The sequence below is a fragment of the Mesocricetus auratus genome, unplaced genomic scaffold (genome assembly GCF_017639785.1).
Source record: "Mesocricetus auratus isolate SY011 unplaced genomic scaffold, BCM_Maur_2.0 Super-Scaffold_100007, whole genome shotgun sequence".
NCBI lineage: Eukaryota > Metazoa > Chordata > Mammalia > Rodentia > Cricetidae > Mesocricetus > Mesocricetus auratus.
Window position 1 is genome coordinate 38,611,694 of NW_024429191.1, and position 25,315 is coordinate 38,637,008.

The window sequence follows — 25,315 nt, forward strand, 5'->3', positions numbered from 1 at the left end:
GGGGACCTGACATCCATGCACATAAGATAAAAAATAAATACATTAAAAAAAAAGAAATTAAACTTCTGAAAAATTTCAAACACCAATAGAAAAAAATTGAAGAAGACACTAGAAGGCAGAAATGACTCCCATTTTCATGGATTAGCAGGATTAGCATTGTGAAAATGGCCGTCCCATCAAAAGTAATCTATAGACTCAAGGCAATTCCTATCAAAATGTCATCTTAATTCTTCACAGAAATTCCAGGGGGGGGAATCTTAAAATTCATTTGAAAGCACAAAGGATCTCAGCCAAAGGAATACTGAGAAAACAAATATTGCTGGAGGTATCACCATACCTAATGCCAAGTTATACAGTAGGATCATAGTGACAGAAACAGCATGGTATCAACATAGAACCATAGATTAATTAAATAGAGTTGAGGGCCCAGATGCAAGGCCATTCAACTACAGCCATCTAATTTTTGATAAAGATGGCAAAAATGACACATTGGAGAAAGGACAATATCTTCAACAAATGGTACTAGGAAAACTAAATGTCTACACATAGAAAGTTGAAGCTAGATTCATAACACTTATTACCCTGCACAAAAGTCAACTCCATATGAACCATGGACCTCAACATAAGACCTGAAACTCTGCAAGTGCTGGAGTTAAAAGTAAGAAGTACACTTCAAAATACAGTCAGAGGTAAGGACTTTCTGAATAGGACACTGGTCTCTCTGAAAATAAGGCCAATGATGGACAAATAGGATCTCATGAGATTAAAAAGGGTTTGTACAGCAAGGAAACTGTCAATCTAGTGATGAGGCAACCTATAGAAAGAAGAACCTTTGCTGACTGTATATCCAACAGAATTTTACTGTCTAGGATATGCAACGAACAAGAGAAACTATAAACATCAATCAAACAACTCAACCCAATCCAAATGGCCTTGATTTGGGAATACATGTAATATTAAAGTGGAGGGAACAGTGGGTTTAAGCTTAAGTAGCAATGAGGACAGAGACAAGACTAATCAAAACTAAGGATGTGTAGAAAAGCTTTATGGAAACCTACTACTTTGTAAGCTAATGATAAAAATATAATTAAAATAAAGAACTTTTAAGGAAAGTATTCTGCATGAATGGGTAATGCTACTCCCAGAAGACATAGGACAAAAGTCTCAATGACAGCCATGGGATACCTACCCCTCTCTGAGTTATTGGCCAAGGAGGCCTCAGTGGCCCCCCGAAATGCCACAAGCTATCACAAATGCTCTTGATCTGCAGTGACTGTTCATTTAGTTGTCAAATTGACACATCCTAGGATCACCTTGTGGGGAGAGTCTCAATTAAGGACTGCCTAGATTAGGCTGCCTTGTGAGTATGCCTGTGAGGGTAAGGTGGGCAGACCTACCCTGAACACCAGCAGCACCATTTCATAGGCTGGGCCCTGGGCTGTGTCACAGCATGGAGAGCTAGCTGAACAATAAACATGAACCCTCTCACTCCCCTCTGCTCCCTGTGCATGTGATGTGACTGGCTGCTTCAGGCTCCTGCCAGTGTGGATTCCTTGAAATGATGGACTCTGACCTGGGACTGTGAGCTTAAAACAAACCTTTTTCTCCCATAAGTTGCTTTTTGCCAGGACATTTTATCACAACAGAAAGGAAATTAGGACAGTTGCCCATCATAACTAGATGATAAGACCCTATTGCTGGAAACACCACATACTTTGGTTGAAGGACATACACAAATAAGTCTGGAACTGATCAGAAAAATCCTTCCTTCCTAGCTAGTTTTCATAGTGCCAGAAGGCTCTTGGGCTACTGAAAGTAAAAAAGGTCGTTATCCGTAACATGGGTGCTGGGAATCAAACCTAGGTCCTCTGCAAAAACAGCAGTGTTCTTAACCACTGACCCTTGCTCTAGCCCCTCTGCCTTGTTTTTAATCAGCACAGTAACTGTACCTACTTGTAGCGTACAGTGTGATACCCTGGCACACGTCCACAGTGAGTAACTGTCAGATCATATCCCTAGGCACCCATCAGTTCTCAGTAGGTGGGAATTCTCTTCCAGCTGTTCTGAAACATGACCATTGCTCACTCTAGTTCCTCTAATAAACAGAATACCAGAGCATACTGCTTGTCTGACTTTAGTTCTGTACCCACTTCCCTGCCCACCCCTTTTACGCCTTACCTCTAGCAATTACTACTCTATTCTTTACTTCTACAGAATCAGCTTTTCTGGCTTTCACATGAGTGGAGTCTTGTGGCATGAATGGATAAAGAAAATGTATCTGGTGCCAGGTGTAGGGCACAAGCCTACAATCCCAACACTCAACACAGAGGCAGGAAGATCTCAGTGAGAATCCAGCTAGGGATACATAGTGAGACCTAGTCTCAAAAAGTCAAGGGCTAGCCGGGCGGTGGTGGCGCACGCCTTTAATCCCAGCACTCGGGAGGCAGAGGCAGGCGGATCTCTGTGAGTTCGAGGCCGGGCTGGACCGATAGCCTCCAAAACAATACAGAGAAACCCTGTCTCGTAAAAACAAAAAAAACAAAAAAAAACAAACAAAAAAAAAAAAGTCAAGGGCTAAGGATGAGTCTCTGGAAAGTGCTTACCTAATGCATACAAGTCTTAGCACTAACAGAAACACACACCGTAAACTATAGACACACATCAATACTCAGTGGTGAAAAAGAATGAAGTCCCATCATTTACAACAACATGGATAAACCCGGAGGACACGATGCTTTATGAAATGACAAGTGCTCAAGGTCCCACAGGAGCACTGAGTGGAAGGAGAAGGGGAGCAGATGGAGGAAGGATGGACAATGGGAACTGAAGTACAGGTAGGCAGGAGGAGAACACCCTGTGCTCCAGACATGTCAGGGAGACTACGCACCCAGCCATTCACTATGTTCATAAAGATGTGAAGGGAGAACACAGCCTCCAACATGCAGAAGCAACAGATGCTTGAGGTGGAAATGGTGCCTGCCTGATCTGATCACTACACACTGCAGACAGACATCTCCATGCACCACTAAATAAATACATGATGGGGCCAGGTGATATGACACATACTGATAATCTAGCACTTGGAAGGCTGAGGCAGGAGGAATGCTGCAAGCCTAAGGCCAGCTTTGACTATAGTGAGAACCCGTGTCAAACAAAACAAAACAAAACACAACCCACAGGACCAACCACACACACACACATAAATAAACAAGCCATGAGTGAGTCTTAGTGGCCCTTTGTAAAGTAGCTTGTGGAAGTAGCTCCTAGCAGTAAAGTGAGAACCCGCACTGAAAACACAAGATTAAGCAAAGGAAACTAGCAAGACAGCTTGGGCCACTTCTAAAACAGGCACCTAGCCGCATTTGTGAATAGCCTGGGTCACAACACTGGGAAATGGCACTGCTTCTGTTTCAGGTAGAAACTGAGGCATTGTGCTGGGGATGGGCTGCCCTTGAGGCTTCAGCCAGTCACTACACATGGCAAGAAAAGGCTGTCTGCCAGGGCAAGGCCAGTAGAATGACTGGTCTTTGTCATCAGCTTACTGGATTAGAGATGTCTAGGAGTGGTGAGACATGCCTATGTGTGCTTCCAGAGGGACAGTGACTAGCAAAAGGGGGCTGCCCTGGCTGTAGGCAGTCTAAATGAGTAGTGGAGGAAGCAATGTGTGCCCGGTGTACAGGCCTTCTCTCTCGGAGAGTGCATGGCTGCCATTATCCTCCGCTGACACCAGCCTCCGTTATCTTTGACCTTTTAATGCAGAACCAATACCAGTGACTCCAGGAGCTTCCAGACCTTCAGCACTGGGGCTGATGAGGGGTCCAGATTCTTGGCCTGGGCAGCTACAATGTTCTCTGTCTCACCAGTGCCCACATGGCTGTAGTTGGACCCAGCCCCTATGATGTAAGCGATCCAATAAATACTTTTTTATAATATACACATAAAGACTACTAGTTTCTTTTCCTTCTACAGAACTCTAATGACCACGATAAGGTGGCAGGGGCTACAGCAGCATCTTAAGGGGAACCAATGACTGCAGCAAGCAAATGGTAGAGTTAGACCAAGTATCCACACCTCCCTCAGAATGATTGACATTCTTTACTGTTCAGCAAAAACAGTGAAAAGATGACAATATGATGTGATTTGTGCAAGGTAACCTGGGTCATGACCCCCCAATGGCAGCACAAAGCTGGGGTCTCAATGAGGACAGGAAGGATGGCTATGCTGTGGTGGCCATCCTTACCTGAACTGGACTTGGCCCACATGCTAAGGACATTCAGAAAACACATCACATTCATGCATGCCGTGGCTCCTCTTGGTGGCCCATCCTAGAAAGGCGCAGTTCCCGGGTAGGGTCTCACAGTCCACAGCACCAACAATGGCTTCCCAGGTTCCAGTACAATGGACTCAGGGCTCACGAGAGCAGAATCAGGAGAGCCATGCCAGGGGTGGCTGTTCTGAAGCTGGCCCCACTACATCAGCTTTCTCATACGCCGGTTATGCTTATCCACAGTCAGGGTCGCCTGGTCCACAGCTACGGTGATGCCATCCAGAGCCTCATCCTGGCGCTCGAGCTCTGCCTCAGTGTCCAGTGCCAGTCCCTTCAGCTTGCTCAGGATCTGGAAGAAGCCAAATAACGAGCATTAACTGTTTCCATCCTTATCACAATAGCAAAAGCCTGATGTAATCAAAGGGATACGGTTTTCTGAATCCGGAGGACACAGCCTACAGAGTTGGTGCCTGGACTTGGTCTCAGCACTAGACTTGACCCTGTGGTCCCAGGATGCAGCTGCCCATCACCAGAAAGTGTACATGACCATCCCCGGAGGTGCTGAGTGAAGCCATTGTGGATCGGGCTAACAGAATCACTAGGCTGCATGGCTCACACTGTTAGATACTGGAATGAGCCGTGAGCTTAGTAGAGCAGTGTGCTTGCCATGCTGCAGCAGCTGTGTGCATCTGTGCTCACAACTGTATTCCAGCAAGGGATCCAGGCATTCAGACCTGTGTAAGTCACTAGATGCTGGTAGTGTTGAGGTCCCCTAAAAAGGCTCCTCTTTAAATGTATCCTCATCATTAAGTGACAAATGCCTATAATTTAATAGGCTATATGACACAAGGTCACTTCAAAAATACAAGGCTGGCCGTACCTACCTCGGGCAGGTGGTGCACATCACACCGAGGGTTCAAGAACAGACTACTGCAGGCCAGACAGGTTGGGAGGCCCATCTCCCCTTAGCTTCCCACACTTACATCTGTGATATACGTCATACTTCCGGTAGTTTTATTGCAGTTCTGAGCTCTTTATACTAACTACATTCTCTTGAAGCTGGGTTAAGCAGCTAATATTTCCAAGCTGACAGCAAAAGGGAAAACGTACTAAAAGAAAACAGTGCCCACCACTTGTGATGACTGTGAACACCTCCTCCCAGGGAAGGCCTCATCACAGTGGGCCAAGGAAGAGGAACAGAAGAATGAATCTGAGGCAGCAGGACATCTTGGTCACAATCACTGTCTCCCACAGCTGCTTATGGCAGGGATGGGCTGAGGGGAAACTTCAGAAGCCCCCAAAGCCTATCTAGTGACTCTATTATATCCTAAGACCTTCCCTGGCCCCTACCTGATAATGCACATGAAAGTGTCCTGTGAGGGTCTGGCCGAGCTGCCACACACCTCAGGTGGCCCAAACTGCTCTATCAGCACCTAGCTGGTGCCCCAGTCATACACTAAGTGCTCAGTTCTAGTTTACAAAGGTGCCCTTGCTCATAGGCTGGCATTTCCACCAGCTTGGGGACCTGGCCAAGAGCTGTGTATCTGACTAACAACATACACCACAAGCAAGAGAAGACAGGACAGTAAGGCCTAAATTCTTCCTCAACAGCTAGAGTCACATAAGCCATCCACACGATAAAATGCAAACTACAAAGGCCTGTGTTGGAAACACCAATGGGCCTTAGGGGCTCCTCTAAAGATAGGCTACTCCAAAGCATGCAGAGAGACAGCGACAAAAGTGAGACGGCCCATGTCTCCCCATGAACACTGCCATCACAAGACAGAGCATGCTGCCTGCAGTTCTAGCTGTTCCCCCAGAAGCTGGCTAGAGCTCTGTGGGGTCAATGAGCTCTGGAGATGGGCGATGACATCATACAATAGATCTTTTCCATCTCCTATACTTGTGACCTCAAATAGTGGACACCAGACAACAAAGTAAAACAAGGAAATAAGTCCCCTAACACCCTGTCCTACCCCTCTCTCTGGTCAATACTCCTCTCTCACCTGCCTGGTGCCATCTAATTGCCTGTCACTTATGTCATCTGACAAGAACTCCCAGCCTCCCAGTCAGGCTATACACAACCCCTGGCCATGCTTCTCTACAGCCTCTTGGCCTGTGCACAATGGGTCCCATAAAAGCACATGTCTTTCCAGAGGGTGTAAATATACTATGATGTTCTGATTATGCAATTCTCAGTCAGCACCCTTGTCCTGAAGGTATATGTGCCATGGTCTGAAAGAAAAGGTTTAGACTATGACTTCCTTGAAACTAGGAGTCAGATCCTGCCAGAACTCTGGGTGCCACAGCTCCCAAGCAGGCATGTGTGGGTCCTGCAGCCCCTCGGCCACTGGCTCACTTAGTAGGCACAGTTGTTTGTCTTGTTTGTGTCTAAGAAGAATGGCGCTTGTAGGGAAGAAGAGAACTAAAGAGGAAAATGAAAGTTGTCTGTGACTCGTATCATTATCCATCACGTTAGCATGACAAGTTGGCATCCTTTCCCCCCAAACCCCAAATCTGATACTCTCTGAGCTGAGTTCATAGGACAGGCCACATCAAATGCAGGCACACTAATCAGGCATGGAGGGGCACATCCACAATCCTATCTAAAAACAGCAAAAATAAGACAAATCTCCAATATGCTGGTACACTGTAACCACTGTCTGAGGTCATCTTTAGGTATGTGTCAAAGGTGCGCACCAACAAGTGAATTTCATGTTTAGACTGGGTCCCAGCCTGAGGCTATCTGGTGTCTGAGAAATACTTCAAAATCCTAAGTAATCCCAAACCAGTATGGTCCTGGGCACTTCAGCAAAGTGATGTTCAGCCTGAGCTGGATTTTATTACGACATCCACACGCTTCCATGAAAACTAGAAATACATGACTAAAACACACTTCCAGTCTTGTTTCCTGTCGCTGGCTGTTCACTCTCTGGTTGTCCTAAATAAAGGCTTAAGCTATGCAACTCACAGAACCTAATTTTAGGAACTGTGTTTTTTGTTTTTTATCTCTTTAAATAAGATCCAGAAAAGCTGGATTCACACTGAGTCAGCTTACAAGAGATATACCACTAGCTTGACATTAACTGCCACAGGGGGATGACTCAGTCACAGCACCAAGGCACTGTGAGAAATCACATGTCCCTGAAAACAAAGCATGGATCTCATCTGGGCCTGGAAGAGGCACTGTCCTGTCATGGGTGCTGAGCTTCAGAGCCTAAGCAGTGCACGCGACCTGCAGTTGCCACAAAGCTGCAGCGCAGTAAGAAACAATACATTCTTGCATGGCCACACACTGAGGACTCCAACGTGAATGCATCCAAAATATACTTCAAAATGATTGGTTAGGTATAAGACACAATACAGAAGTCCTATATGTCAGTGTGAATGTTAGGCTTAACAAACATCTCAGCCAGGAAAAACAGGAAGGCTAGCTACAAGAAATAGGATCAAGGGGCCACATGACCTTGTGCCCACAAAGACCACCTCTATGACAGTCTGTGAGATGTAACGTTTCCACTGTCATCTTCCTGAAAAGCTAAGTCAATTGCCTGTGAAACTGTAGCAAAAGAAAGACTATGTGTGGGCTGAGGACGAAGCTCAGCCCCCAGAATTACATAAACCGGGTGTGGTGGCTTCTGCCTGTAATCTCAGCACTTGGGAGGTGGAAGTAGGAAGACCAGAAATTCAAGATCATTTTCACTAGGCCAGCCTAAACTACATGAGACCTTCTCAAAAGGAAAAAGAAAGGGGGGAAAAAGGGGGAAGACTGTGTCTTCTGTGGCCTCTGCTTAATAGTCAAAGAATATTCACATACAACAATTTGTGGCCCAAGCAGCCGATTGCCTATCCAAGTTTCAGCATTTTATTGTACAAATACTCAAAATAAAGGCTGGTTGCTATTTAACCTTTGATTTGGAAAAAGTCTCGCCATTTTTTAAGTCTTAAAAATAGAACTCATTCCAAATAGCTTGCTAAGACCCCTTGGCTTGTCTGCCAAAATGCACTCGGAATTAATTAATCCTGCCCATACTGAAAAGACATCCAACAGCTACTAGGTCTGCAGACAAAGAAAATCACAGAGCTAACCTTCCAAGTATTAATACCTCTAAAATATTGGTAGCCTTTTTTCTCTAAGAGAGGGATTGAAGTAATTAAATAGCACCACGCACATTCCATATAACAGGGGATGGAAAGAATGGAGCTCATGAAGTCTGGCCAAACCTTAAAAACAGTTGTTCCCTCTGTGGCCCAGGATGACAAGCTGTCTAGTCATCAGTGCATAATGTTGCCAGCCTCTGACATACCCAGGGGCCCCTTGATGAGCCCTCTCTGGCTGTGAGTCAAAGACCAAGCTCAAATGGATGTTCCCACAAGTCCCTGATGTGCCACAAACAGCACAGTAACCAGGCAGCTTCACCTGTGCAGATTACCTAACCAAAAATGTTCAGCTCATGCTGGCCAGGCAAGGCACGTAAACACGTGCAGGCGTGTGTCCAGGAAGGTCTGGGAAACTGAGGGCTCATCTCCCAGGGAAGGCATGGATGCAACACAACAATAAGCAGCAAATGCCACTGTCCCTGAGTCACATCAGCTTCTCTCAGTCTTTGGCAGGAGAAGGGGGAATAGTTCAGGTGACTCAGGCAGGAACCAGAAGTAGAGAGGGACATATAAGACCAGCCTCCCCCGCCCCACCAGCTGTGTCTCTAGGACATACGCAAGGGGCCATTCTCAGGGAGTCCTGGAGGAAGACTCTCTAACCATGCTGGCCTTGAAAGCCCCATGGGTCTTCAAGGCTGCTCTGGACAAGAGCTCACAGCTCAGTGGTATGTGATGAGTGTTCTATCTGCACAAAGCTGCCTGGACTTGAGACAAGCACATCAACAGTCCCAGGTGCCAGCAATATCATACCAGGCACACCAGAAGAGCAACTATAGAGAGACCTTAGCCTCCTTGCCATTTCTACAAGGTCCATAAGCAAGCACATTATGGAACCAGAGCTAATTGAGACCGTTAAGATGCACTGACCACATACATGTCGTCCTCCCCCCCCGCCCCATGTAGGACTGTGCTGTCAGGAGCCTCACTTTGGAGATACTCTGTGTGCCTGTATGTGTTGCAGTACACTGGTGTCTACCCTGTCATATGACCCCAGGATCTGGGGCATGAATATGAGCATCTACAGTTAGTATGAACTAGGCTGCCTGCTCTCAACTCTTCTTACACTGACTCACCCAGAAACTGTGAATTTTCCTACAGTAAAAAATTAGCAACCATTTAAGAACAGAGCTGGGATAAATCAAGCTGTCTGCAACTCTGAACGGTTCTTCCAGTTGAGCCATTAACATGCTGTGGAGAAGGTAAAGAGGGGAAAGTTGGCTTTCCCAACAGTGAAGCCCGAGGGGCTGCAGGAGCATGCTCTGCTGCAATCCATCACACGCAAAGCTCACAGACCACCCTAGTCTCACATCCCAGTGGCTGCATTCCTAGGGGCTCCTGGTGGTCTGGGGCTGGCAGGGAGGGTGGGTGTGAGGCTCTGGTCTCATGGTCTCCCCCATACCATGGTGTGCATGGGCTTGTCTGTGCCACTTCTGAGGTGACTTAGAGACAGCAGAGTAGCTGAGCTCATGTCTTCAGGGATCTGTGGGCCTTGAACTACTTCTGGGAGCCAGCTGCCAGTGACAAATAGCTATTCTCACTTGAGGGCCAGCCATGATGCTTGAGTACACAGGCCCAAGGCTGGCCCAGACCACTGCTACACAACTTAGTCATAGGTGACATCCAAGTGTCAAACGTTTGCAGAAAGATGAATCTTCACTACACAAAACAGGAACAACAGGGAAGATGTACTGAGGCATGGCTCCCCAGATTCTCAGCAACGAGGGCTAGAGAGATAGCTCCCGTGGTTAAGGGCACTGGCTGCTCTTCCAGAGGACCCAGGTTCAATTCCCAGCAATGACATGGTGGCCCACAACTGTCTGTATCTCCAATTCCAGGGAATCCAATGCCCTCTTCTGCAGGATCCTGAGTTCATGGGAGGCTCATAAACTCACACATACACATAAAAATAAGAGATAAACAGATTCTCAGCAATGTGAGTGCCTCATGCAGCTTCATGAGGTACCACCTGTTCTTATCCAAGCCTTTAGGTACAACCCTGCTGTATGACAGGGGACAATGACAATCATAATACTTGACATAATGAATTATATGACAAGGATGCAGTAACTATACCTCCCCATCTCATCATGTGCTGCCTTCACACTGCACATGGACAGACAGTCCCTAATCTTGTTCATCTCTTATTCATCTAACATGATTCAATGGCATCAAAACCCAAGACATGCTTCCCAGCCAAGACCAAAGCTATTCCATACTTGTTACCTACTATGACAAGTTAATTAAAAGGGTGCAATGTTGACGAGTCTGTCTAGAGAGACCACGTAAGGAAATGCAGAGCTTCAGTGACCTGTAACCAGCACTCCACCTAACACCCCAGCTAAGAACCGGGAAAGGGCACGTGCGGCCTCACTGTGCTAACAACGCCTTTTTAACACTAAGAGTCTGCAGACCTCTGCTGCCAGCAAGCAGTCAGTTCCTCAGCAGTGAGTCCTCTAATTCAGTTCAGCTCTGACATCTACTGCCTGGAGAATGTCAGATCCCAGGCTGGGGGCTCTGTCCCTACTATGTCCACATTCCAGTGCCAGATGTAAGCTCTCTCCTGATGCCCAGCAGTTATGTCAGGGTTCTTACAACCCCTCCTTGGCTTGTAGTAGTTTGCTCAAGCAGTTCAGAACTTAGAGAATACTAACTTATGTTGACTGGTTCATCATGAGGATAATTACCACGGATACATACAAACAGAGATGCAGGAGGTCAGGTATGGGTACAGAGTGGAGCTTCCATGCCTTCTGTGAGTACCCACCCTTGAGAGGCTCCATGTGTTCCACTATCGGGAAGCTGTCTGAAAATGTCTCTAGGGACTTTATGGAGGCTTCATTATATGGGGTGAGTAATCAAGTCACTGGCCATTGGTGATCCACTCAACCTTCAGCCCTTCTGCTAAGGTAAGGCTGAGGGTCTTCACATTCCAGTTTGGCCTTGTTTTCCTGTAACCAGCTCCACCCTGAAACTACTCTCGTGGCTGTGGCTACTGGCCAGCAGAGGGATCATTAACATGGGAAAATACTTCACTTTTAGATTCCCAGGATTTTAGGAGTGAAGCAGAATATCCCATGCTTCAGTGACTTTCTCCAGCATACATCATATGCCAGGGAACGAATCTCATTAAATGTACAGTGACTGAAATAATAAGTTTCTTCTCTGACCACAGTGGAATTAAAGTAAGAATCTGGCAATCTGTAACATTCATAGACATATACAAATTAAACAGCAGCTCTGAAACAACCAAATTAGTAAATTCTTAGAGACGAATGAAAATGAAAACAACACAGCAAACAAGCTGAATTCACATGGGGCAGAGCACAGAGCACAGGGGATCTGAGGTAAGGAAATGAATGACTTACCACAGCAGTAGGACAATCAGAAAGACCTTCCCTGACAAAGGAAGGGCACCAACAAAATCTAACAGGTCCTCCTGATTCATTAGAATAGAGGACCTTCTTCAAGAGGACAACAGGGTTCATGCACATAGCATCTACCAACAGGGCACCCACACCCTGGAGGTCAAAATAGTGAAGAAAGGGAGCTGCAGGGATGGTGCAATGGCTAAGAGCAGGGACTGTTCTTCCCAAGGACCTGAGTTCAATTCCCAGAACCCACAGGTTGGCTCACAACTATGTGAAACTCCAGTCCCAGGATATCAGAGGCCCTCTTCTGACCTCTGAGGGGATCAGGCATGCACATGGTGCCACAGACACACATGGACCAACACTCATACACAAAATAAAAATAAAATTTCTAAATAGTGAAGCAAGAAAGGAAAAAAATGTGCCAGTCTTGGGATGGCAGTGCTGAAATGACTCCTGGGTGTAGAGGGTATTATGTGATGACAGACAACCTAAGGCTCAGTTACAAAAGGGAACAGGTCTGAGCAACTAACTCAGCACAGGACCACATGGCAAACACCTGCAGCTCTCTGTAGCACCTGCAAGGGACTAGAAAAGGAAGCCGAGAAAATTATCCTGCCTATGACAGCATCCCAGAGAATGACAGAAGCCTAGCAAAAGAGGGGACAGGCGTACTGGAAATGAAAAGTTTTGCGGACTGAAGTTAGAGACTGAAACAAATACAAAGATTCCCTAGGTGCCAGGCCAGAAGGCTTCAGGCTGTCCTGGCCACAGAACCTCCCAAAATGACACAGAGCCAGTGGAGGCACAGTCAAAATGCAAGCTGCAGTTTGTAAACCAAAATGGAAAGGCCTAGAACAACCAAAGCAATTCTACACAGAGTGGGAGCTGGTATGTGGTACACATGTGTAACCCCAACACTTGGGAGGCTGGAGGCTCAGGAGTTCAAGGACAGTATTGGCTACATAATAACTCTGATGGCAGCCTGTGCTATATGAAACCTTAGCTCAAAAACTAAAACTAAACAACAACAGAAGTATGACACACTCAGAAATTTCAGAGCTTACTATGGAGCGATCTATAGTAATCAAAACACTGACCAGTAGACCAGGATAAAGAAGAAAAAGGGTGGGAAATCCCATACTTCTATGGCTAATAGATTTTTGACAGGGCTTTAAGATAAAGTGGGAAAATAGTTCCCTAACAATGTTGTAGTCATCTCATTCCACATGCAAAAATTAACTCAAAATAGAGTAGCAATTTAAGACATAAAAGGTAGAACTCTAAAAAGAAAAGCAGGGCCAGGCATTGATGGCACATGCCTTTAATCCCAGCACTCAGGAGGCAGAGGCAGGTAGATCTCTGTGACTTCGAAGCCAGCCTGGTCTATAGAGCGAGTTCCAGTCAGGTTAGAGAACTTATTTCAAAAGATAAGGTGGAGAGGAAACTGAGGAAAGGTATGCCTGTCCTCCAGGTGTGTCAGGTCTTCAAAATTTTTCAATTTGGGTATTAGGAATACTCAGCCTGTGCCTGAGGTACATGGCTTAGCTCAGTGCTACAAAGAACTGGAACTAAAGCTCTCCATAAAAACATCCCCCAGAGACCTCTCAATAAGGGTAGGAAAGTTCTAGTAAGTGTGAGGACATATGAGCACTAAAAAAGGCAAAAACCTGCAGTGGCCAAAGCCAAACACTCAGAACCTCCTCTCACTACAAACTGTTCAAGGGAGGACCCTGAACTCAGGCTGGCAAGTGGGTCCTCCTGGGCTCTACCCTTAGAGGCTGTGCAGCCTGGCTGTACAGACTGATGAAGGGATAGTGTATGGTCCTTGCCATGGGGCTGAGACCTGCAGTACATGTGTGGGGTCATCACGGAGCACACTACTGTGCAGAGAAGACTCGTGGTCTCAATGTGCGGACAGTGTGGGTACAAAAGTCGAGTTGGTGATGCTCTGACCCTTAAACTGTTTTAGCTCAGGGATACTTGGGGAGTATAGTCATCTCATGCAGACAAGTTTCATTCAAAATGGCTGACTGGCTTTTCCCTCTCCAGCAGAGAGAGGGTAGAGTTTGAGGTAGGTTTAAACCTAGGGTACCAAAGAAAACAGGCCGAGGTGATGGGCATTGAAGATGATAAACCATTTTGCTCAAAAGAATGAAAAGCAGGTATGAATTTCTTTAAACTTAAACATTATATTTATTTAATGTTTTGTGTGTTCGCACACATGCATGTGGTGGTCAGAGGACAGCTTGGTTTTATTTTATCATTTTTGTTTCGTTTTGTTTTGTTTTGAGACAGGGTCTCACTGTGTAGCCGTGGCTGGCCTGTGTAGATTAGGTTGTCCCCAGTCTCATAGACATTCTCCTGCCTCTGCCTCCTGATTTCTGGGGATTAAAAACATGCACTACCATGTCTGGCATAGAATAACTTGTGAGATTTAGCTTTCTCCTTCCAGCATGTAGGTCCCAAGCATCAAACTTAGGTCATCAGGCTTGGTGGCAAGTGTCTTTACCCACTGAGCCATTTCACTGGCCCACAAATGTCTTTAAGTGGGTTAAATAACCAATAGAGAACCACAAAATTATTCCCAGGAAGCTACAGTTAGGTATCTGGGGCAGGTACAGGTATACGTGGAGCTGAGGTATAGGGAGCACGGGGGACTCTAAAGATGAACATCAAGCAGCAAGACCAACATGCCGTGCAGACCTCAGCTGCCCAGTGTGAGGAGCCCCATCACACCTGAACATGACACTAGATCTTACACACAGGAGTGCCCTTTCTCTGCCGCAGTGTTGTTAGGGACTGGCTGTCTTTCTGCCTACAATCCACCAGATCTGATGACTCTGATCTCCACTATTTACTGGTAGCTTCCCAGTAAAAGGGAAAGTGCTTCCAACTCAGGTCAGGGCACAGAAACAGGGGCAGGAAGAAGCCTTGCATAGACCCTGCAAGCCTTACTTTGGGAGAGCAATCTCCATTTCCTGTTTTATCATCTGTCAACCCTTTACCACCAACAACGTGTGGCTCTGCAGATCCCTTGAACCAAGTGCAGCCACAGTTCTGTGGAGGAGCACATTATGCCAGTTGTCAGTTGAGGAGCTTTGCCAAATCTACCAGAGGATTGGTTTCCTTCTGGCCTCCTGGGCTCTTTCTCCCCTAGCCGCAGTGACGCGGCAGCTGGTGGCCACAGACCGCGCACCCACTCAGCCTACTCCCACCCTGCATAATCCTGGACACCTCCCCATTAGCATCCCCAACTGCAATTTAAATCACCAGGACACATCTCAACATAATGGCTTTAATAGCATCTGCAACCAAAACCACAGTTGGATGGAGGAGGATTTCTTGCATTTTTGTTTTCCCCAGAATTTAACTCATTCCTAGTTGTGCTTGAGATTCAACTGTACAGCTAGGAATTTCCTCTCTAAATATGAAACATGTGTTTTACCTTGAAAAGACCATTTCATGTAAAGCTAGGCTGCACCCCCTGACTAGCACAGAGCTCCCACCTGCTCATTCCCTCAGGCCCAGTCTGGCATCACAGATCCCCTTCCAGTACCACTGATCTCAGTGTCCCAAGACTAAGACCTCTATCCATAGTACCCAGTGTTGCCAGCATGAACCACTCCAGGACTTCTAGGTGCTGCCATAGACAGGCACTTTGGAATCCTGCCCCATTCTTGGCCTGGACTGTGTTCATCCTGACATGTTCTCCTCTGGCCCTCAAGTTTAAGATGAAGGCTGACAGAGATTTGATGCTCACAGAGAAGGTGCCTCTCAGACCACATGGCCATCATTGCAACCGACAAGTAAAACTGCCTAAACACAACTACTGCAGGACTCAGATATTGTCATAAAATGGGTACCAGGCACTCTCAGACACAACCTCTGAGGCCAACCACTCTTGTCCAAGCTCTCAGAAGGCTGCTCAGAGTAGCTCAGAGATGTGGGTGTTGACCCACAAGGTTTTGAAGACAATATGACTGGTAACCTGCAGAAGATGCTGGTCACAGCTGGCAGTGTGCCTAGGTTATGCTTAAACATGAACATAGGACCATGAAGAAAAGGGAACAGGGGTCTATGTTTAAAGTATCTCACAGAAAGGATGAATCCCAAAGAGGTAACTGCTGAGCTCAAAGAAGTTGTGCCTATGCAGACACATAAACTGAAAACTCATTTTTAAAAACAGGTTTACTGAATGACTGTTCATATCTACCTCCCAATGCAAACAGCCAGGCATATCCCCCGCAACAGAACCCTGTTTTTTATCAGCAACTCCCGCAGATAAGGGGCAGAGCTGTTACCATCTCTATATGTGGCTGCAGGTCCTAGTTAGAACAGACAGGCCCCATGGCAGATCCAGGGCAATGTGAACACTGACTCGGCACTTTAATCAATTTTATTTTTTTAAAAGATTTATTTAGTTTTATTTTGTGTGTATGACTCTTGTCTGTATGTGTGTATATGCACCATGTGCATGTAGTACCAACAAAGACCAGAAGGGGGCATTATAGATGGTTGTGAGACACTACGTGGTTGCTGGAAACCAAACCCAGGCCTCTACAAGAACAGAAAGTACTTTTAATTGCTAAACTGTCTCTTTAGCCCCCACTTTTCATTTTCTAAATTAATAGGACTACATTTACACATGCATACATGTATGTGTGCATGTATGTATACACGCACGCATGCAACTCATGGTCCTACTGCCTCATCCTCCTGACTTATTAACAGCTCTTATTTGGTTGTTACTTTTTGTTGTTTTGTTTTTGCAAAGTCTCTCTCTTCAATCCAGGCTGGCCTTGAACCTGTTGCAGTCTTCCTAAGCTTCCAGGGTTGCTGTGACTACAGAGAAAAACTATCATATCCTACAAGTACTCTTATATTCTAAGGATGGAGACAGAAATATCTGTGAATAAAATGACACCCTGATGAGGTGCTTCTTCAAAAACCAGAAGAAGAGGCAAGCACACTGTCCAGGGATACCAATTGTCAAGTAAATGTGTTCAGCATTTAAATTTCAATCTTCTGAAGAAAAGTGGAAAAGTTCTTTCAGAATCTAATGTTGAACATGAGAGATCTGAGCAAGCTAATTAACCCCTAAATGTACATACATGGTTGTAGATAACATGTGTTCATGTACAGCACACAGCATATAGTACCTATATGCCATACAACACATGTACACAGAGCACATGCATACTGCACAATCACATGTAATAAACAGAGTATGAACATGCTGGGCAGAATAGACATAGCACACATGTAATACACACACATAAAATGCACATACATGTACACATACATATACAATGGGTAGAGGTGGCAATTGGTGCAACTGTATGTACAGAGGGTGTTTATAACATATAAACACTATGAGTTTGTATGCCATGAAACTAAAGAGTTGGGATGGGCAGCTGCTTTCTGTCCTTTCTCCAACTACAAAAACACAGCAAAGCCTGGGACCAAGCAGCTACTTTTAGAGCAGTGGCTTTCAACCTTCCTAATGCTGTAACCCTTTAATACAGTTCCTCATGTTGGGGTAACCCCCAACCACACATTATTCTCATTGCTACTTCATAACTGTAATTTTGTTACTGTCATGAATTGGAATGTGACTATCTGTGTTTTCCAATAGTCTTAGGCGACCCTTGGGAAAGGGTCGTTCAACCACCCCACACACACACGCAAAGGGGTTGAGACCCACAGGTTGGGAACCACTGCTTTAGTGAAAGGTATACGTCATCCAACAAGGGCCTGTCTTCAGGCAGGAGGAACAAGATGCTGAATGGCCCACTGAGGCAGTGGGGCCCCTCTACCTGTGTCAGCTCCTGAGCTTCCCCCTCAGAGAGTAGTGGCCAGTTCCTCTGCAGCTGCAGCTGCTCGCCTTCCTGGCCTTCTGTGGGCAGATCTTGGTGTGTAGCGCAGCCCATCAGTCTGGATGCTGGAACGGAAAGCTGAGGTCAGTGGTGAAAACTTTCGGAAGGCGCAAACCACACATAAGCATTCAGGAGCTCACAGAGGGGCATTTAAGACTGCCACAGACTTTGGCCTGAGGAGCACGTCCAAGTGTCCATATGGGTACATATGGGCCTTGGTGCCTGGGTCTCCACTGAGCTGAGTGAGTTTGCAACTCTGTTAAACACCCAGAGCCAATCTCATAAGTATCTCTTGAGAGAAGGGCCTTTAATCCACAAGTGTGCAATTTTTAAAGATGCGGCATATAAAACGCAAGAACTGTTGAACCCTGGTGAAACGTACATATAACACATCACCAGGAAATGTGGGGACAGTTGAGCTATTCTACAGAACACTGCAGCTCCAGAGAGCACAGGAAATGACCAGCTACTGGAGCCAAGTGGAGCTCCATGTACAAGCCTGCCTGCTCCAGTCTTAGTGAGTCAGAGCCACCCATCCTGTGGTCAGACAGGCTCAGCTCAATGGGCAGCTCTGCAGCTCGCACAGATCAACACACACCTGTGTGCCGAATGATGCCTGCACCCAAGACAGGACAGCTGGCAGTAACGGTGTAACTGGCACAATACAGTGTGGCTCCTGGCGGCTGCCATGGGCCACCTGTTCTTTATTTAGAGAGCGACTCCAGCCACAAACTCAGAACTTCCTAGCTCAGATAAGGTCTGTGACTGAAGTCTGATCTTTGCTCTTCCTACAACAGGGACACTGTGGATGCAGAGCAGCGGCCAAGTGCATTTACTTGGCTGGGATGAAACAGGAAGAGCACAGAGTCTGACAAGCAGCCCCTCCAGGGGCTTTGACACATCTCTAAGCTAGACAGGGTAGAGCAACCTGGAGCTCGCTGCTACACACCACAAAAAGAGAGGAAAGAAGGCACAGCTAGAGAAGTGCTCACTGGGCTGAGGGCAGGAACCAAAAAAATCAGTCACTGAGACATGCCTGTCTTCCCCAGGAAAGAGACTTCCAGCACAGCAGAGCTCCCCTCACTCTGTATCACTTCCAACTGTCTGAAAGGCAAGTCTCCTGAGAGAGGCAGGAGTAGCTAAGAACTGGCCACACCTCAGGAGAAAGACAAGCAGGGAGAGAACAGGCCCACAGGATTGTAGATGAATAGAGGTGAACACCCTTCAGCTCACACACACTTTAGTGTGTAAATCCAATCTACAAATAGCGGAGTTAGGGACAGTGGTTTTCTTACAACATTAAAAAAAAAAAAAAAACCAAAGAAACAAAACAGGTCGCAACAAGCCAAATTGATTACAAACTTGTATTTTCCAGGTGTTATTCTGGTGGCAGTAGCTAGGAGCCCCCTCCCCCCACCAGCTCCCAGGGCCCACTGCTGAGCTCCTCTCCCCATGGGAGTTCTTGGCTGGTATAGCAAGCACTGCTTTACAGCAAGTGGACACAGCTAGTTGGGTTGGAAGCTGGAAAGTACAGAAAAGGCATGTGAGCAACCATCAGCCTGAGGAGATAATGGTAGGTAGACTGGGGGGGGGGGGGGGGGAAGTCCAGTACAAAGAGGGCTCTTCCAGATGGGTGAGAGGGCAAAGGATACCCATCCAGGGGCCCAAAGAACCCCACTAACCCACTGCTTGAACTTGGGGTCCCTCTGCTTTGTGCCAACTAGCTCAAGTATGGGGATATGGTGACCCTCTCCGCCTGGTCTGTAATTAGCTGTGCACACTGTGACAGTCACGATGCACAGCCTCAATGCTCCCGCACTGCTGAGGCCTTTCCCCAGGGCCTCTTGGGAGCTTTGGCTGCAGCACGGATTCAGGAAGCAGAACTCCAGAGCTACTGACCATGGCTACCACACTTCAGGCTGCAGGAGACCCTGACTGACTAAAGCTACAGAAGACAGCCAGATTGACTGAAGCTTCTCCAGTGGTTGAAACCTCAGGGCTGATCCTGACCGACTGAGTTTCAATAGCTTGAATAACCAGGACTTTAACACACAGAAAGAAAGCTGAAGCAAGACTCTCCTAATGAATGTCACTAATGACCCACAGGCACATGGATTATGGGATGTTTTACATGAGCTGTGGGGTCAGCTGGGACCCATCTAAGGCACAGACCTCTGCTACCTCCAGGGCTTGTTGCTGACTTGTTGACCCATGTTTTGAAACATCTGAGAAGAATTACTGTGGCTCTGGACAAGATAGTTTCTATCTCTTTAGTCACTAATGATCTGTTTAACAAAAGCAGCAAAAACGGCTCATGCAGTGAAGAAGACTGCAGGGCAAAGAGGCGTAAGATGGTCTCAAGGGAAGTCAGCTGGCAGAGGGGACACACACTGACCCCCACACAGCCCTCTGGCCCACAGCTCAGAGTAAAGGTACCAAGCCCGACGTAGGCAGAGCCCCCTCCTGGGTCACATTCCCCATCTGTAACTGGAAAGCAGCTCCTCTGGCAGGGGTGCAGACTGCATGAGGTCTGACAAGCTGGTCCAAAGGTCAGAAAACAAAATGCACAGAGTGAAGACGGGGAAACACAAGGAGTCACATATTGTTTCCACAGATACCTATCCTTCCACAGTGACTTTGCAACACATAGTTACATTGAAGCATGGAGACCACAGGTGTATGAGGGCTAAGCCATTCTCCCTAACCAGCCTCTTGGTCAACCCAGATCAGCATTGTGCAACCCTGAGGACCCTGTCTTTGTACCCCAGAAACACCATCAGTCACACTGCCACCCATTTTTGTATCCCTACAAACCCTTCCCTTGGGCCCAGAGATCACCATCATGCAAAAGGTAGTACCTGTATTATCAGGTTGTGAGAACCCAACCAAACACAGCACGGGGCTTGCACACTTAAGGACCTCATCCTAGGATACTGTCGAGGCTAGTTTTTATGTCAACTTGCCGTAAGTTAGAGTCATCAGAGAGGAGGAAACCTCAATTAAGAAAATGCCTCCATAAGATCAATCTGTAGGCAACTACGGGGCATTTTCTTACTGATTGATGGGGGATGGCCCAGTCATTGCGGTTGGGGACACTCCTGGGCTGGTGTTCCTAGGACAAATAAGAAAGGTGTCTAAGCAAACCATAGGAAGAGTCAGTAAGCAGCACCCCTCCATGACCTCTGCATCAGCTCCTGCATCCAGGTTCCTGTCCTGTTTCAGTTCCTGCCCTGACGATGAACATGGAAGTGTAAGCAAATTAAGCTCTCTCCCCCCTCAAACTTGCTTTTGCTCGTGTGGTGTTTCATCATAACAATAGAAACCCTGACTAAGATGGTGCTTATATCCAAGGACCTTCAGGACTTCCCATCTCTGCCTTAAAAGACATCCTGGAACAAGTTGATCATGTACTCTAGCAGGGAGTCCTTCTATAGGCTTTTCAAGGCATCATCAGAGCCAGCCAGGTGGAAGTAAGAGATCAGGTACCTGGTAGGGATGTTCCCTGAAGTGACAAGGAGGCACACTAACATTAGGAGTTGATGACAGAGCACATTTGGGGTTTGGGGTAACATAGGACATAAAAATGTTAAAAACCCAGAGTTTTAAGCTACAAAGACCAGGGTACTTTGAAACTATCTATGCACAAAAATCATTGAAGAAAATGTATAAAATCACCCCTGGCCTATGTGAATAAGACAGACATAAAGCAGCAGTGAGTTTCATATGCAGACTTATGCTCCATGATTTCATTACTATTCACAACACCCCATTACCTGAAACTCAGAGTCTGAGACACCGGTTAACACATGGCATCAAACAGGAGATAACGACCCTAAAAACAGTATTCTAAGCTCACATGGCTTTAAGGATTCTACAAAGAAAAACAGCAATCGAGCTGTGCTGTCCTAAGACAACATGCCCCTCTTCCGGCTCCCCAGGCCCGGGGCCCTTGATAATGGCAGCCTCTGTAGTCTGCAGGAAGCATTCACTACAATAGTCTCTGGGGAGCTTCCCGGGTAAAGTTTAACTCCAGCAGCAGAAGCTCGCCATGCTTCAAGACTGCCCCTATGTGGCCACACGCACACAGCACACCTTCAGAAGAGCCTGGGGCCTGGGGCCTGAGTGCAGGCTTCCACCTACACTGCCTCCAATTTCCACCTCCCAGTGGTAAGATAGAAGCTGGCTGAGCACTGCAGTGCATGAAGGTGTGGGCAAAGTGCCAACCCTCCCACCAAGCTGTGGGCAAGAAAACCACTGAGCTCCCACCTACTTGGAAGTCATCTCCCCCACTAAACCTCAGTACATGTGAGCTTCCTGCACAGACCAGCCAATTGGGAGGCACACCCATCTACTAGAAATGAGGACAGCATTTCCTTCCAAGTACATTCAAAACACTTAACGAAGTCCCCAAAAGACATAAAATAACACAGTTTGTCAGGCTTCCCCATGAGAGTCCCAGTGATGGCCACCTTTCTGTGTCCCTTGCAAAGGACAGGTCCCCAGTAACTCAATCAAATCCCTGTTGCTAAGAATATGGTTACGAAGACATCCTGAAGCCAACGTCTATAATAAGGGAGGCTGGCTTGCACCAGCTAGGGAACTGCTCCAATCAGGAGTGGGAACAGGAAGCACACCTATGGTTTCCCTAAAAACAACGATGTCTGGACAGTGAACCACTGCAGCTTGTGACAAGCCTAGACCTTCTGCTAACCACCTAGTGTTAACACGCCAAACAAGACCCACTAGATGGGTAACTATCTTGCAGTAAACCTGTGACTTCACAAGTTATAGAAGCCACCAATCCAATGAAGTCGTGAAAACCGCCTTAGGTTATCTTACTTGTAGGCCAGTGACACCTCCTTAGTCCTCCTTCCACTGGGATAGCTGCCACCTTCCTAAGGCATTATAATGTCTCTTACCTGAAGCACCCAATCACCAGGGGAGTCATTTCTTCCCTCAGCCATCCTTCCCCTGGGGCTACCACCCAGTTGGGAATCACATGCCGCCTCCTCAACATCATGCATGCCAGCTTTCATCATCTCCTTACTCCTGCCTCCACAAGGAGATACCCCACTTCTTGATTCTTCTTTGCTTGTACCTCATTGGACACACTTTTGTTTTTTGGTATGAGTACTCTGTCTACATGTTTGCCTGCCTGCCAGAAGAGGACATTAGATCCCATTGTAGATGATTGTAAGCCACCATGTGGTTGCTAGGAATTGAACTCAGGATCTCTGGAAAGACAGCCAGTGCTTTAAGCACTGAGCCATCTCTCCAGTCCCGGGCACGCCAAGTCTTGAGAGCTCTAGAAAGGGCTGAGCACAGCATCTCATCTGCTATACTTAGGTCCTCACCTTGCTAATCCTAATCCAGGGAAACTGAATACCATGGTGAATACATCATGTCCAAATGTACTACCCCCATCCTGGACCTTGGTGTTAGGTTCTGCTGCCCCACTTGACCCAGTGCACAGCACCTGAACTTAAAAACTCAGCTCTGTGTCCAAGAACACAAGGATACAGACCCCTCAGTGCACATCTGGATAGTGGCTGGAAAGATCTAACTCAATGCCAAAGGACAGTGGTAAATTGGCAGGGGACGTGCCAGGGTAGGTGTGGGTCGAAGTAAGAGCTCAGGACTTGAAGCTTCCTTTGGCTTACTTACCCCAACCCTTCACTATTGTTCTGAGTGTGTCTCCAAGGGCTCATATGCTAGGAGCTAAGAGATGTTGGGAAGCAGTAGTACCCTTGAGAGATAGAGCCTAGGGGGAGGTCATCAGGTCACAGAGATACTGTCTTTGAGAAGGATTATGGGATCCTAGTAAGTTTCTTTTTGTTTTGTTTGTTTTGTTTTTCCAGATAGGGTTTCTCTGTGGCTTTGGAGCCTGTCCTGGAACTAGCTCTTGTAGACCAGGCTGGTCTCGAACTCACAGAGATCTGCCTGCCTCTGCCTCCCGAATGCTGGGATTAAAGGTATGCACCACCACCGCCCGGCTGTTATAAAGGAGAAAGCCTGGTCCTTGAATCTCCTCAGCATGCTGTCTTGTCAAGTGTTCTCACCATTGTGTATCTGCCATGCAATGACCCTCACCAGAGACCAAAAAGAGCTGTCCAATCATGGGCTTTAAGCTTTCAGAATGGTAAACTAGCTAATCTTTTCTTTATATAACACCTAGCTTCTAGTGTTTTGCTAAAGTACCACAGAATGGGCTGATAATACCTCTACCTACACTAGACAGTTTTCTATACCACAAGGAAATACCCAAACAACCAACTTACAAAAGAAAAGATTTGCTCTAACTCATGGTTCTTAGAGGGTCTTGGTTCAAGGTCAAGTGACCCCTGATGTTTTGGACCTGTGGTGAGGCAATACATTCACAACAGGCACAAAACTGCTCCCTGTGACTAGCATGCAGGAAGAGTCAGGAAGAGAGGGCAAGCCTCCAGTGGCCTAAGGGCCCTCCAAGAAAGCCTTTCCCTCTAAAGGCCCCGCTGCCTCCTAACAGTGCCACCCTGAGAGGTAAGAGGCAGTCAAGAACCAAGCTTTGCGGGGCAGTGGTGACACACGCCTTTAATCCCAGCACTAGAGAAGCAGAGGCAGGCAGATCTCAGTGAGTTCGAGGCCAGCCTGGTCTGCAGAGCAAGTTCCAGGATAGACTCCAAACTCCAAAGCTACAGAGAAACCCTGTCTCGAAAATCAAAACCAAACCTAAACAAACCACCCACCTCTAAAAAACAAAAAGCAAAAAACAAAACAAAACAAGCTTTGGCACTGTCCTATTCTGAAACCCAATTATCTATCAAGGACAGATATAAGTTGGCAATCTAAAAGAGTTGTACAAACCCCTCACTGTCTGCAAGCTGCTGACTGAAGCAAACGTTGAACACACATGCTGAGTGAGGCTCTAATTTTGGAAGTTGGTACATGCACTGCCCTGCTAGCCACTCACCTGCATGTCGAATGGAACAGCTACCCTCTTCAGGGCAAGTCCGGGTCCTGCTCCTGAGCACTAGGGCATCTTCCAGGAGTTCAATCTTCTTGCTGAACTGCACTTCTAAAATGGGAATGACCTCTGGCATCTTGGCAGATATCACCCGATAAGCCACGTCTGGCTTGCCGATGAACCGCTGGCGTATGCTGACTTCATAAGGAGAGTGAACCTTGATATCATCAACATCTTCCCTCTCAAACCTGTGCAGGAGCAATGAACTGGAGTCATGGATTTCCAAACCAGAAACCAGGACAGTGAGCTTTCCTGGCTTGGAATGAGACTCTGTTCTCTGAGAAACAATAGCAGGGACTCTGATCACCACCCCTTCCTTTCCAAAGGGCTCACAAGCGGCTACAGACACAGCTTTCTTGGTCTTGGCTTCTGCTGGCGTCATCCAAAGCTTAGAGCTAAAAGGCCACCAGGAAGGAGACTCCAATTCTGTCAGCAACCTAAAAGAGCAAAGAAAACATAGAAAACAGAGATGGTCAGTTTTGAGGTGTAAGGCCTTTATTTTTGTTTTTCTCCAGAAGACTGCCTTAATCTTTGCAGAGCATGCTACCATTTTATAGTCAATCTTCCCCAAAAAGCACTCATGAAGCAGAAATCACGAAGGGTGGGGACCTGAGGCTTGGGGTGGTAAGCACACCTG

General features: G+C 46.8%; 1 protein-coding gene across 3 annotated transcripts in view; it reads right to left on the reverse strand.

Annotated features, from left to right (window-relative positions):
* Window positions 1–4,076: 4,076 nt before the first annotated feature.
* Snap47 (synaptosome associated protein 47) overlaps window positions 4,077–25,315 on the reverse strand; it is a 48,735-nt gene continuing 27,496 nt past the window's right edge. For 2 of the 3 annotated variants that reach the window (XM_005067698.4, XM_040748736.1), the window contains exons 3-5: window positions 24,625–25,115; window positions 17,616–17,740; window positions 4,077–4,616 (exon numbers count right to left, since the gene is read on the reverse strand). In XM_005067698.4, the coding sequence (XP_005067755.1) occupies window positions 4,470–4,616; window positions 17,616–17,740; window positions 24,625–25,115 (763 nt within the window). In that variant the 3' untranslated portion in view covers window positions 4,077–4,469. The remainder of the gene's footprint in view (window positions 4,617–17,615; window positions 17,741–24,624; window positions 25,116–25,315) is intronic. The other variant, XM_040748738.1, reaches the window with a different exon arrangement.